General features: G+C 40.3%; 1 protein-coding gene across 4 annotated transcripts in view; it reads left to right on the plus strand.

Moving 5' to 3' along the window:
- The window catches only part of LOC105929517 (disheveled-associated activator of morphogenesis 1), a 63,386-nt gene that overhangs the window by 30,519 nt on the left and 17,073 nt on the right, over window positions 1–15,794 (plus strand). For all 4 annotated transcript variants that reach the window (XM_036147450.1, XM_036147449.1, XM_036147452.1 and 1 more), the window contains exons 2-3: window positions 6,705–6,997; window positions 10,841–10,930. In XM_036147450.1, the coding sequence (XP_036003343.1) occupies window positions 6,809–6,997; window positions 10,841–10,930 (279 nt within the window). In that variant the 5' untranslated portion in view covers window positions 6,705–6,808. The remainder of the gene's footprint in view (window positions 1–6,704; window positions 6,998–10,840; window positions 10,931–15,794) is intronic.

Raw genomic sequence — 15,794 nt, forward strand, 5'->3', positions numbered from 1 at the left:
GACAGGTGAACACAACGAATACAAAAGTCGAAAAAACGGCAGTACAAACAATGACTGACACAGTGAAAGTATGAACATGCACAGAGAGAGAGAGAAACCATTCCAATGCAGTGTTTCCCCTAGGAATTTGGGACGACCGGCGGAGCGGGGAGAGACAAGCTTTGCGCCGCTGAGCGGAGCGGGGGTGGGGGGGGGGGAGACAAACTTTGCGCCGCGGAGCGGGGGGAGATGCGCGCATATCGAGTTAGTTTTATTTTTTTATTATTATTTTTTTGGAATGTCGGCGAGGCGGTAGCGTGAGGGAAACCCTACAATGTTACTTACAATCGCATCAGCAGAAACGCGAGGTCCGCGTCAGCCTTGCAGCCTTCTATGTTCACCCGTGTACGACTCCTCTCTCTGTCCAGAACCCTTTTCCTCTTTCTTGCCTGCTCCAACATGGGCTTTCGCTGTTTTCTCGCTGGTTCCGCCATGATAACTGCACAAATATTGCCACTGCGCTACCAACGAGCACACCTTTCACTGCGGGCGTGTAGCAGTTCTCGCCGTAAAGCAAGACCGACTCTCGCGATGCACACGAGACTTCTGAGCCTGTGAGTGCGGGCCGACTGCTCCTGCAATTGCAAGTGCGGTATTTCCCCCACAGACCACCAGGGCGGCCGAGAAAACCTTAGTTCAACCTGAAATGACTCATTTAATCATCCAAAACGGTATGGAACATATTAATTAACTGAAAAATGTTGCATAGTATGCCTTTAAGAGACCTGAGTTATGTTATTAAATCCTGACAAAGAATAAACTAAAATGACCAAAATAAATATACCAATACCATATCATCACAAAGAGGGGAGCCCAGTTCAGCTGCTATACCTGCTCTGTTTTGGAAGAAGCTCTAAGATTTCGCCGAAGATGACGCGGAGCGGCGCGGGGCTAAAACGGCTGGCGCTGCTGCGGGTGTGAGCGGCTTACGCGATGAAACAAGTTGGCTACGTTACCAGACTTTGTTTTTACCGGTTCCTTGCAAGTTTTACAAATCACTGGTTTATTTCTGACAGACTGGCGAACTAGTAAAACCCCGTTTTGGGACCTATAAAAGTTTTATCTACCCTATTTTTTCCTATCGCGACACACGTCTATCGATCAATATATATTGTTATTGAATTATCGTCCAGCCCCATCATGGCATCACCATCAGTTTTCAGACTTTTCCCATTTCAAACATCCCTAATAGAACGTTTAGTCTGGCTAACTTGCAACGCTTGGACATCTATGGGTCATTATGAAAAGCTTAGCTTTCGTTTCATGAGCTAAAGCTCCAGTTGGAGCAGGTGAAAGGGGAAAGAGTTGGTGTGGGGGTCACAGGGCTCACCTGGCTAAGAGAAGAATACCTTCTAGTTTCAACAAGTCTGCTTTGTTTTTTTTTTGTTTTTTTGGAAACCTTGACCGACTGTCAGGCGACCTCTGGGGCTAATGTCTGAGCACACAGGTCTCCCAGGTTAAACAATGACAGCACACAAACAGAGCAGTGACACAGCCTCCTGAGGCTTAACGTTGCTCACAACTTTATACAAAGCTTACAGCAGGCTTTAGCTAATGGAAAAGATGGGTGGTGTTTTGGACTAATATGGTCAACGAGGGCTTTGAATATCTTCTTCCCTTCACGGCAGAATAGATGGTGAGCGTGAAGCCAAGCAGCTGCTGTTGAGACCTCTGGTAGTCCATTCTGAAACATGGAGGATGTGTCAAAATAAATACACTGTTCAGGGTGTAAAAAAGAGGGAGCTGCTGTGTACTTTATCCCACATGTGGTCATCTGGTGCGGACAGTGTGTATATTAGTACATTAATAGTCCTTACAAACCCTGAGATTGTTTTTGCAGTGGAGTTTATTGGCCTCCGGGGAGCAGGGGTAAAGTTTCTAATAAAACTTCTCGTTAATTTAATTGTTGGTCTTTACAGACTAGACACAAAGTGACAAGGTAAATTTGTGTTTGACTCTAAGCAACAACTATTACTATTATTAAAATGTTATAACACTGTTGGTTATTAGCAACAATTGTGTCTATTTGTTATTGTGATGGTAGTAGTTTTCAATGAGTGCTATTTGGGACATAACCGGACACAGAAATCAAGATTTTTGATTTGTTTTTCAAAAATATGTCAGTATAGAACTGACTGGACATTTGGTTTGATTTAGTAATTAATGAAATCATTATACCCCAGTAGAAAACTGTGCTCAGATTTGAGAATAGAAAATTAATTTGGCTTTATGCAGACACAATTGATTGTAGATGTTTCCAAACGGCTTAATTGTGATATTTGCGGCAGTCGTCTTTTAGCCAGCTGACCGGCAGCTTGCAGCAACAGGAGGGGGAGGGGCAGCATGTTATCACTCAATGCCTCGTACAGGTAGAATTACTCTGGCTGCTCTTGTCCTTTCTCTTGCCTCTTGTTAAATGAGATTTAAGCCATTGAATGATATGCTATTCCTGTTATGTGGTTTTCAAACCATAACTTGTTTAAAATCTTGTTATACCTCAGTACCGATAATCAGCCATTAGCAGCTATTGTGGCATTTTGATCATGTTAAAATACTTATAATGGAGTCCTAAAGCTTCTAATCAAACCAGTAACTGTCTGAGACTCTTGTAATTTAATCACACAAGGTAATCTTCTCAGACAGTAGTACAAAAACCGTGTTTTGTTGCCCCAGATCTTCTCTTTTACTCCAGGATGATATGAGCAAAACCTGCTGAATGCTTTTTTAGGCTTCACAAGCAAACAAAAGGGTCAAAAAAGGAGATTTAACCTGGCGTCATAATTTTGGATGTTTTTTTTAATGTTATGAATATTATAGCTAACATTTGGAGAGTGGGATAATTATTAAACAGCGTTTGAAATATGACCTAATAAGACCACATGTTATTCGTTGACAGGTTTGATCCTGTCTGCACTTTTGCTGATTGATCAATATGGTAATCTGCAACATTATCTCAAGAAATGGCTTCCCTCATAAATTATAGACAGCCAGTGGGATATCATTTACACTTATTTATGTAAATTAGTGATTAGAAAAAAAAAGTTTAGAGCAACAGCTTTTTTACCTATAAAGCCTTACTTTGCTATGCTACCTGACGTGTAAAGTCGTCTGAATGTTTAAGTGAATGTTGGAACATTTTTTCAGATCATAACAGAGTTGTTATCTTAAATTATATGCCCAGACACATGAGGCAAGGCAGAAAGCTGAAATGCTGTTAGAAAAATGTGAGGTACCCGCAATGCATGAAAGCACAAGTTTCTATACTACTGGTTTTGATGAACTTTTTGAAGCATTTGGGAATCTGCTTCCAGATGGGCGAGACGTACAGTAAAGTGTTATGCATGTAACCAACATAACCTCAGTTTTTATGGCCCAGCTGACCCAGCAGAGCCTTTCTAGTGGGAATCCAGGAGCTAAAACAGAGCCTTCCAGACAGGATGACATGAGTGTCTGGGTAATGTACAGAACAAGGCAACGAGGAGATAGCAGGTCTATGTAGTCTTTCAAAGTTTGGAATTTGCCTTTTATGATTCAGTTATGTTGGTAGAGTATGGATGTATGAAAAAAAAACATTTGATTTTCTAACCTTTTTTTTTCTTCCCATATTTTAAAACACAAAAATAGCAAAACAACAAAGTCTAATGCACTGCAAAAACGCATCTAAAAATAATTAAAATGTTCTTAAAGTTAGAGTATTTATCCTTAATTTGAGCAGGTAAATAATATTATCTGCCAATGGAATGAGTATTCTTACCCCTAAAATAAGATAATTAGACATCCTGCACTTGAAATAAGATGATTGAGATGAATTGGTCCTATTTTAAGTGCAAAAATCTTATTCCATTGGCAAATCATCTTATTTACCTGCTCAAATCAAGGACAAATACACTAATTTTAAGAACATTTTAATTATTTCTAGATTCTCTTTTTGCAGTGAAATACCAAGTGCGGTGGTTTATATTAAACTGATCTGCAATGATCTATATTAAACTGGCATAGTTCATCATTAATTTGTCACATCTCACCTTGGTTTCTTTAAAAAATAAAAAAAAAACACTAGAACCCATGGTTTGGTCTCTTGACAACTTTTACATTTAAGTTGAACTGGACAATCTAGTCTCAAATTCAGTCTAAAAAGCCAAACAAAGTATGTAACAGCAGTCATTTTTTAGGGCACTAGTAGTTTAAAACTGCTTTAAAGAATTTGCATTTAGTCTAGGATACTCTATTCCTTATTTACCAGGTCAAAAAGTTATGAAATTAAGCTGATCGTGAAGGTTGGTCCAGATGCGACAAAAGACCTGAACCGTGACCACACTTTGAAAATCGGAAATCAATTTTAGTATTTCTTTTGTTTCAATGCTTGTGGTAATGATAAGAAATAACCACACTTGAGGCAGATTTAGACTTAATACTATCAACTCTAATGTTCTCATTATTGGAAAATTGCTGCTTGAGAAGAGCTCCAATATACAGAATAGATATGAACAACATGTATTTTCTATGAAGATGAGGTAGTCTTAGGAGATGTTCCTGTCTTTCACCTTAGAAGAACTAAATTTAGCTGTACGCTCCTACCTCAGCTCTCTTACTCTACCGTCCTGCAGTTTTCTGATTATAGTAGAGGACATGGCCTGGGCAGATTAAATTTAGAAATGAATCCCACAGTTTATGGTCCATACTGTCTGGATGTAGACCCTGACGTGTAGTAAATCTTTGTAAAAGACGAATGTGGTTGTGCTCAGCAGAAATCTGGCCACCGGGAAAAGACAACCAGAAATTCCTGTAGGTCAGAGTCAGCGCTCCCTCTGCGGTTTATGACGGCGAGGAGGGAGGCTGCAGGGCTGCCGTGGTGAGATGTTGACATCCTCGCTCTATTTGCTAGATGACAGAGATGTTTGAGGAATTTAAAAGCAACCAGCAGGTTAGAGATCCTGCAATTTTGTGTTTGTTTTGTTTGTTGTCACCTTCCTTTAGTAAGATGCTCATCTCAGGGCTTAGAAGGATGACTAATGGACAGCATAGTTTAGGAAAAGAACTTGTAATGGTGCAGGTTGAGGAGCCGTCATTGATCAAATGGTTCTTTTGAAGATTAAATACATTAAATGGATCTAAGCACAAGCAAATAAATTTCTGTGATTGATCAAAATCAAGATTCATCTTCTATTTTATATCTTGGTCTTTTATTTACAATTTGTTTTTGCTGACACTAATTAATTTGTTTCTTAACCAAATATTTGGTCTTTCTTCCGTGTCAAATCTCTGAATTTAAAATCACGTGTCTGTGTTTTGTTTGTTGGGTGAAGTCTTTTCATGAATGATGGGACCAAATAGTCAAAAACTCTTAATACCACGTATTATACATTTTTTGGTGGATTATTTTTTTAATTCATGTATAAACCCCTATTTCCATCAATTTAGGTTCTGATCCCTATTTGGGCCTGTTGACTTTTATCAAATATGTCAGGTTATGACCTAAAGAAACTCCTTTGGGTCAATATTATTTATTAAAGTCACATAATTGCATTTTCTTACAGTAAACTGTGAGCAAATGATGAAAAATGGTTTCAAACCATCTGTTGAACAGACATGTCCCTTCGAGTTCAAACCGCTGCATTATCAGTACAAAATGTACAAAGCAGATGAGAAAACCTCTGTTACCGAATGACCGAAACCACAAAGGTTTAAAATGGCGCAAAGTCCAAATAACCCAAAACACATAGTAATCCCTGGCATTTTTGTAGTCTACCTAAATATTCCTGTGCTTGTTCTTTATGATGCAATTTTTTGCAATCAGCTGGGCCCTTTTCTGTAGTTTATGACAGCTGATGCATGTATTTTTACCCCTAACAAACATGCAGGCAGATGGAGCCGCAGCAGAGCAAGTTATTGCAGATATGTCAAATATCACTGGTGAAACGGCAGCTGTTAAGAGGCCATGCTTTGAGCTGTGAAAACATTGACCTGTCTTCTGAAAAACAATATGCTCTACCTCTCAGCATGGCACCGCTCTCATCAGCAATAGTCCAACCTGTGGTTGAAAGCTGATGCCAACAATGGAAAAAAGTGGAAACAATTGGGTTGTAACACACTAATCCAAGCAGAGTACGATCTCCTGTTCTAAAATGCCGCTTTCAGAGCTGGACTTTATTATATAAACAACATCTCTGTCTTTTATCATTGTTTATTCACTTCACTAAGGATTACCAGGGGCAGAGATTCTAGCTTTACATCTGTAAAGTTTGTCTCCTTTTTAAAAACTGTGTTTTCTCAGTAATAATGAGGAGTATTTGTGTTGGGGATTCCATGTTGGGGACAAAATATATTAGTTTCGGACGGAGTGTTGCTTAAATAGTGGGTTTTAAGCTAATCTCAATTGTTGGAGAGCTTCTGTAACCATGATCCTCCAGCATATAATCACATTTAATCAAACACATCTCTGGCACATCTGTAACTTTCCTTCAAACTACTGTTTTTATCCATCTTATGCCATTCTAGGTACGGTTTCCTCTAATACCCACCTTTAGCAGTCACTGCATTGGTATCAATTAAAAGCAATTTATTTAGTGAAAAACTGTTTTTGCGGAATCTGATATTTTAAAAAAGAAACCAAGGGTAGGCCTTCTGGGTGGAAAGCTCACTCTGTCCTCTCTGTGTGTCCATAGTGCGCTCTGACGGAGGCCGAACCGTGAGGTGGAGGGGGCCGTAAAGAGGCCCAGAAGGAGCCTCCCGTCCTCCCTACCTGATCAGCGCCTCACGCCCGCCAGCCATGGCTCCCCGGAAGCGCGGGGGCGGCGGCAGCCGGGGCGGCCTCTCCTTCGTCTTCTGCTGTTTTAACAGCAACGATCACCCTGAGATCACCTACAAGCTGCGGGAGGACTTTGCCCTGCAGAGCATGGAGCCGGCTCTGCCCATGCCCGGATATGACGAGCTGGATAACATGTTCTCTGAGTTGGTGGTAAGCAATCCACAATCTTTATTGTCACCACAAACACAACAAGACATAATATTTCCACACATTTTTAAACTTTTTTTTTTAAAATAAATTAAACAGTTGATTGCACTGACAAACACAGTTCCTGAGAAGCTTGAAGCGGGCAAAAGTCCGATATATGAATTAATCACTAAATGCTCCCTCAATGGTCCCTCAAGTAAATACTGTAGAGTAATCTTAAGTCTTAATTTACTAGAATGTGCAAATAGGCATTACTAGTGGTGTGTTTGTAATATGTGACAGATCACAATCAGAAGATTGCAGTAGCCTTCACAGCTTTTAGAAAGAAGCTGTTTTTGAGTCTGTTAGTGTCTGATTTAATGTTTTCTGAGGGGTTTACCTGATTGAAGCGGGTCAAACAGCACATTGCCCAGATAGGTGGGAAATGTGGCGATGCGTCTGGCCCTTTTCTGGATGGTGCAGCATAAACCGGCTTCTGTGCTTTCTTATGCTTGTTTTCTCTTTTTGCCGCATGCAACAAAAGTCTGCCTGAGACGATCCTTTTATCTGGTGTTGTCTGCAAAGATAAATGCATCCATCCATCTCCATCTAAAGACTATTAACGCACTTAAGAGGACATGCTTTTTTGTGCTGAAGAGTCTAAAAATCTCTTGGCTCAAACAACACAGGCTTGCTGACATTCAGTGAGTCAAAACAAAAGTATTTGAAGCTAAATCTTATTAATAAATTATTAATAAACCTTTTAGATGTCAAAAGTTTCTCTCACCTTTTTTTTCCAATAGTTTTATTTTTAGACATTATTAATTGTAGGGCAAATTTCTCCTCGTTTACAGTTACAATATCTTGTGCGTAACCAGGCGGGCATGCTTTTCTTTCTTTCTCATTGTCACTTCTAATTTGTCAAGCACCCTTCTCTCTCTCCTGGCCCTGTTTCCCCTCTCACGGCTGCCACACTAGTCATTTTGCACGTCAGTAGGCCTCATTCAGGGGTTCTTTATGTCTCACCCCGCTCCATCTGCTAATTGCTTGTTTTTGTCCGTCGTTCTATGTGAAGACATAATTGAGTAAGTTTAGCGTGAAGACAGGGAAGCTTTCTGTTGCTCTGTTTACCACAAGAAACACAGCGGCACGCTTTTATATTCTCCGCCAGTCTCCGGGCATTTAGCGTACATCCTAAATGGGTTTGCTAGTAAGGGACATTAATTTTTTGCAAAAAACATTACAATCACTTATTATTGAGCATTGAGGACAGTGATCTTATTTCTCATTATACATGAAGAAAGAGGTCAATAATCAATTGATGTGTAGCCTCAAGCACATTACTTTTGATAAAAAAGTAGAAAAAGCCTTGACATTTTATTCTGGCAGCATGAACTTATGCTGAACATTTGCTAAAAATCCAACTATTTAATTTAAGTGTTGTTATTTGGTGGAGAGACTTGTCACCAAGTCTCAATCTTCATTGTTAGATGCAATGCTATTCTGATTTTGGGAGCAATTCCAGGAAAAATTCTGTTTTCGTACCTACCATCACAAACGTAAACACGTGGAGCTTGTTAAACACTAATAAAACTTTAAATCCAATCATGTGCCTTGGCCAGGTGAGACACAAACTGAGATTTGTGACAACAACGCCTGCAGGTGAAACCTCTCGTGCAAAACGTTAAATAATGCAGAGGATCCGTGATGCTCTGGGCCTGCTTCTCTTCCAAAACCCTTGGGAATCTGTTAGCATGCATAGCGTTATGGACTCTTTAAAATACAAGGTAAACATATAAGCAAGCCTTGTTTTCAGTCCCAAATATATGTGACTTGTATGTGATCTCCTGTGTGAACTGAATGCGTTCAACCTAAGTGTCCCACATGGTCAGTCGAGGACGCGATGACATCACACGTAGCAAGCGTCCTCAGTGTTTGCCGAAGTAAACATGGATTATAATGCTGGCGCGCATTTTGCGGTCATTAATTTATTTTCTAACCGGAGCTTTCCCTCCATTGACTGCTCTTCTCGTTGTAATCCGCTATGGGTGTTGTATTTCTTCCCGCTTCTGCATAGCAGGACGCAGATTAGTGATGTTTGTCGAGTATCGGTGACGTACAGGTCGGATAAATGCGACCTGGCCGTACAGACACAGGTCGCATTTGAAAAGATCAGATACGTATCGGATTCAGGACCACATATCCAAGTGGCCTGGGTCACATTTGAAAAAAAATCCGATCTGTGTTGTTTAGACTATCATAAAAAGATCAGATACAGGTCGCATATGGGCAAAAAAATCGGAATTGGGTCACTTCAGGCTACAATCAGAAAAACAATACACATTAAATCAATTAATAATTGAAGAACCAAATAAAGTCAGTGAGTCGGTTTTTCCTGTCAAAGGCAACTTTTTAGCGCTTTTCAAAGGGAAAAAGCGGTTGTGGGGAAGTGAGTCGTCCGTTGTGACTTGGTGTGGCTTTTCTGACCGCAGAGGCATTGTAGAGCTCAGACAGTGAGCTTTGAACCAGTAGTTCAACAGAGTGACCGTCCTGTTAAAAGCCCCTATTGTGTCTTTAACGGGATAATGATCCAAAGCATGTGCCTCGATCAACACAGACACAGGGCCAAGCTTCTTTCGTAAACATCCCAGTCGCTAGACCTGAATTTAATAAAAATCTGGACGATCTAGATCGATTGTGCAAAGAGGAACGATCAAAGATCCCCGTTTCTGTTTGCTCTCACCGCGTGTTGCAGCTCAAGTGTTGTCCTATGAGGAAAACTATTAACAGGAGAGGCACCAATGATTATTTGGTAATATGAGATTTTTCTTCACCAACAAGTAAATATACTCATATTAAAGGTGGGGTAAAAAAAATCAGTGTGAGGTTATGCTGCTACATTAAAAGACACATTTATTTTTAAACTCCTAGCGCCGTTGGTGGCAACATCTGCATCTGTTTGTACCTTCCTTGAAAATACCGCACTTCATTCAACCGACAGTGATTGCGGTGTAGCGCTGACACGATTGGAAACTCTTGAGTTACAGGGCTGATCAATGCTGATTGATTATCTGTGAACTGATGATTGCACATGTTGATTTGCAGGTCTTAGACACGGTCGCAAATAAATGCTCCAGCCGTGTGCTGGTGAAAACAGATTAACTTGTTTATCTCTGTTTGTGAGAAAACACGTCCATTAAATCAATCAAAGCGCACCCAAACTCCTTTTGCCTTCAAGTCTTCTCTCTTAGCGCTAAATTGCTAAAGAGCTTTCTCATGCCTTTTATCACCTTCTTCACATGAAGTTAATTAAACGCAGCTATCTCCAGCTAAAGGTTCCCATGTTATCCCTCAGACATTTCTGCAGATAGCTTGCTGATGCGTCCCAGTTTCCCCCCCAATGGCTCTGGTATTCAGTCCGATCACTTCCCGTTAGCACCCTCTTTTTTTTTTTTTTTTTTTCCTCGTACGTGCCTCTGTGGACGTCATACATTGTGACACATGTTGTTTCCAGATGTTTGTTACCACATGCCGAATGCGCGGGACCACGCCTTATCTTTTTACCCCATTATTCACATGTCTGAAGCCTGGTAGAGACCCGGCTGACTTCACAATGGGACTGAATTTACAGTGACACACACACACCAGGCGAGGCGAACCGACCCGCAGCCTAAATCAGATCCGTTTGAGCCGCTCTTGGCAAACGTTTTTGTTTTGCAGGAAAACTAAATTGATTTATGTGGATGTTGCTAAACTCCGGCACAGTGAGGCTCAGTAATCAATAGCAGATCATTAGTGTCTCCGTGCTGCTGTTGATGAGGAAATTTTAAGTTTTTGTTTTTTGTTTTTTTTTCTCTCTCTTTGCAGGATGAGCTTGACCTCACAGAGAAACACAGGGAAGCCATGTTCGCCCTGCCTGCGGAGAAGAAATGGCAAATCTACTGCAGCAAGAAGAAGGTAAAAAGATCCAACACCTGACAGCTTTCACAGGGTTGCTACCTGGTCTGGACACAATCTGGATAAGTGTAGAGAGAATAAAAGAGAATAAAAAATCTATTAGTATTTCCAGACTTTAACCCCTATACCATTTTCTAAATGTAGGGTCCTTCCCTCCCTCCGTCTTATCTGTCTTTCTACGTTCCCAGCACCCTTCCTTGTGTCCTATCTCCCATTCTGCTTTCCTTCCTTACAGTGTTTTTCAAGGTGCCTTAATTTAAAACTTGGTTAGTATAGAAATATCTGCCATAAGTTCATTGTGAAAATATTCTGTATTGTACAAACATAAAGAAACTGAGCACTCTGGAAAGTTGATTCTGAAAAAAGCTTAACAGGAACCATGCATAGAAATCATGTTTACGGCGCATATCTATCTGCTTTTACACTCTCATCTTGAGCCTTATCTTCTGAGTTATACCTAAAGACGGATTATTTCTGGCCTTATTCTCCTGGTTATTTTATTTATAGTTTGCAAAGGTTTGGACTTACTGCAAAACAGCGTTTAACTACATATTTCTGTCTCACAGAAGACTTTCCTGACAAAACCAAATGATTAATAACCATTCTTCTTTGATGTGAAATGTGTTGCTGTTATTCGGCCGAAAGATTTTCATTGATTTTTAGCTTTTATGTAACGGTCGAAAGGCCAGAAGGCAAATTTTGACTGTGTGTCAAACCTTTGTCTGGTCACTTTTTTTCCTACACAGCGCTGTTTTAAATCCATTTCCATTGGTCTAAATATATGTAGGTTGCCCAAACTTTTGCTTCTGAAGATGTCTAGCTCCACATCACTGGTTTTGTGATTAAGCTTGTGCAAATATTGGGATCTTTATCAAAGCTACAGTATATTTTATTAAGATGATGCCAAACCGCTTTCTTTTTATGTCAGAACATGATTGTTCTGAGTAAAGACAGCAGAGTCCAAATTGTCACATAGTGTGGAAAATAAATATGACCTTTTGTAAAGCTATGTAATTAGATAAGAGTCTTCAAACTGTTAAACGGTTGAAATCTTCTAATAGGGGAAACCGAGAAAAGTTTTGCTTGTGGTAAACCTAAATCCTCCTAAATCAAACTATAAACTATCAAGTTCTCTTTGTGCCGATTTCACATAAATATGTGGTTTGATTAGGTTTAAATCATTAAATTTTATAGTAGTTATCTATAAAGCTTTTGCCACTAACAACTTAGCTTTGTGGAAAATTCCCTCGTTTGTTGTCACAGAAACATTCCCATATAAATAATATTCCCATAGACATAAATCTATGGGAATATTATTTTTGTACAGGTTAGATGTTGCTGTTAGTATCTATTATGCAGATATGGCAGAGGGATGGGCAACAGGGACTCGAGCTATTATCTCCACAAAAAAAAATTATTAGTGTAAAAATAAAACGTCTAAAGGTGCATCCAGTTGCTTAACTGCACTGCTAAACAATACACAATAATTGCATTCAGTAATAATTTAAACGTAAACACTGCGTCTGAATCATACAAACCGTTACACTGCAAAAACTGACCTAAAAATAAGCAAGATTTTCTTAAAACCAGTGTGTTTTTTCCTTGATTTGAGCAGGTAAATAAGATTATCTGCCAATGGAATAAGACTTTTGCACCTAAAATAGGAACAACTCATCTCGGTCATCTTATTTCAAGTGTAATTTATCTAATTATCTTATTTTAGGGGTCAAATTACTCATTCCATTGGCAGATCATCTTATTTACCTGCTCAAATCAAGGACAAATACATACATTTCAAGAAAATTTCCCTTATTTTTAGTTCTCTTTTTGTAGTGTAAGGTAACCAACTCAATCAATCTATCAGGTTTGGGGCCTCCAAGCATCCTCCATCACAGTTCGTCATTATTATCACAAGATTATTAATTCTCACCGTGGTCATTTTTTAGGATAATCCATACAATTGTGTATCCCTTATACTATAAATGCGGTCTTCTTAGTTCATTATCAGAGTAATTGAGCATAATTCTGAGGATGTTCCTGTGTGGATGTTGTTTGTGAGTGCTTGTTTTTATGGCTGCCATGCTGTAAATGCAGGATAAATGTAGGATACATGTAGTAGATGCAGATGTCAACTAGCACTAATCAAACATTTAGTGTACTGAAGAGATTAAAAAAAGCATTAATCTGTTGATTTACTATTGAAAACAAAACATCTAAGCATGTCTAATAGATTATCTATAGCGAAAGATTGTTACTGATAACTTTTCTCCTCCGTGTTAGATCACTGTCTCTTTGCTCATCACTTCATTATAAATGAAAAGCCACATAATTGGCCTAATTTGGCTCATTCTGTTGGTCGACAACATACTTGCACTGTAAGGTTTTATTCTTATTTTGGCTACAACCAGACTGGGAAGTTGAAGACCTTGATGCTCTGATGTTATCCTGGCAGAAAAGACACCTGTCCCCTCAACCTTTTCACGTAGCCACAACATTCCCCACTGCTCTGTACCCGAGTCGTGTTTCATTAAGCTCTTTCTTCTTGATAAAAGGGCGCTTTAGTCATTCCTGCTTCCTCCGTAGATGAATGTTGCCCTCAGCGTGCTGGAAAAAGCAGACGCCCGTTCTCCTGTAGCTCAGTGGAAGTGACGCTCCCGCTGAATGTAGCCCTCACATTTATGCAGCATGAGGTATGAGCGTGTAGGATATCCTGTCCCGACTGGTTGGCCGGCTGGGCATGCACATGTAATAATCTTTTCCTGGACCGGGTTAAGAGGATGGGGATTTAGTCTGAATGATGGATCGGTGTGTGCATTAAAAGTCCTCCGTCACCATCCTTTAAAGATGGAGACGCTGTGCTTTCCTTGTTTTTATCAAGTTGGATCAAAGCCAAAGTGGGTTCAGTTAATCCTGAAACAGATTCGTCTCACAACTACAAAACTTAAAGGGATTCTTCTGAAGTGAGTTGCCAGGTCGTGTGTTTTCATGTTGATAGATAATCTCCATGGTAACTCTCAAATGATAACAACCTTAAGACGTTAGGTCATAATTATCCTTTATATTTATGTCTGTCTATTTGGCTGAACGTTCACTTTTACTACAGCTGGTCCTTAACAACATTAACTCCTCAGTCAGGTGATAAATAGATCATGGGCTGCTAATCCTTTACTAGTAGAGTGTCTCACATAAGTAGTGACACCCACTGAACTTTTTCACATTTTGCCATGTTCACATTAAGCTTTAATATATTTTATTAGCATGATGCCACCTCCATCATGTCTGACAGTGGGTGTGAGATGTTCAGGGTGGCTGTACACAGCATTTTTTTTTTTTTAGATGCCCATAAATGAGAGGACCTTCTTCCACATTAGCTGCGTCCACAACATGGCTTGTGGTGAACTTTAAGTGGGACTTGGTATGGCTTTCTTCCTGCCTTAACTCTTCCATTAGATCTACATTTGTGGTCTGCCAACTGAATCTGAGCTGTGGATCTCTGCAGCTCCTCCAGAGAGACAATGGACCTCCTTGTTTCTGAGATTATTGCTCTTCTTACCCAACCTTTAAATTTAGGTGGACGACTGATGGGTTGAACGGTCCTCTGTGAGATGTTCAAAGCTTGGAAGTTTGTTTTCTAACCTAACTCTGCTTCAGACTTCTCCTCAGCTTCATCCCTGAGCCGTCTGCTGGGCTCCTTGGTCTTCATGATGCTTTTTTGTTCTCTAATGTTCTCTAACAAACCTGTGAGGCCTTCACAGAACAGCCGGATTCACACTGAGCTTAAGTTACACAAAAAGGACTCTTATTTAGTAATTATATGACTTCTGAAGCCATTTGGTTAAAACGAGTTGTATATTGGAGAACTCTGAGTATAGTTAATTTTTCAGGTCTTTTATCTGTAAAAACGGTCAAAATCATGCACTACTTCTGTTGGGTGCAAATCCCAATAAAACACATTAAAGTTTGTGCTTTTTAGCATGACAGCAGGTAAAAAGTTTGAGGGGTATAAAAGCTATTTTTAAAAACAGACTTCATTCTTCGTGAAGGATTGACTTGCCGGTACAGTGGGGGGAGGATTTGGATGGATGAAACCCTTAAGTGTGCGCATCGACCTGCACAACGGGGGCAGGGAGCAAAGACAAATGCACGAGTATTGCTGACTCTGCACCAAGCTCTGGCTCTTGCCCAGACAGATACAAGCTGAACCATCAGAGCTCAGAGGGGAAGGGTGTGTTAGCAGGGGAGGGGGGGGGGGGGGAAGCCAAAGGAAGTACTCAGCTGTCCAAGCCAAACAGGAAGGCTCACTTCCACAGGTGCAGCTCTTTAATGGGAGCTGTGGGTGAGGGGAGCATCAGCGATAAGGAGGAAAGCGGTGTCGCCATCGGGGGGGTGCGCTAAAAGCCCACCAGTGATGAAGGTGCCTTTTATTTTTGGGCTTTTAGAAGCCCATCTGGATGCAGGCGCGATAACTCTGTCAGAGCTTTGTTTGCTTTGGCCAGACAGCTGAACCGATGAAATCATTCTGTCAGGAATCAATCTTCTCTCTGCCTTTTTTTTTTTTTTTTTTTTTGTCAGCGCTCCTCAAGGCTACATCCTCCGCCAAGAGGAAGATTCGCTGATCCGGTTGCTAGAGGAGACTTTGCTCTCGGGTTTCAACTTTCATCTGAACCCCAGAGAAGATTAAACTGCAACTTCTCTTTCAAGCACGCCGTCCTACCAAAAACAGAAACTCATTCCTGCTCTCTCCCAAGCACCTTTTGATCTTTATTTTCCTGAACGTGGAGAAAATAAATCCCCCTCAGTTATAAAGCAGGCTGCTGACATCCGAGTTAGAAGATCAACAGTGAAAGGAAAGTGCCCCCCCACC

This window comes from Fundulus heteroclitus, chromosome 15, assembly GCF_011125445.2.
Source record: "Fundulus heteroclitus isolate FHET01 chromosome 15, MU-UCD_Fhet_4.1, whole genome shotgun sequence".
Taxonomy (NCBI): domain Eukaryota; kingdom Metazoa; phylum Chordata; class Actinopteri; order Cyprinodontiformes; family Fundulidae; genus Fundulus; species Fundulus heteroclitus.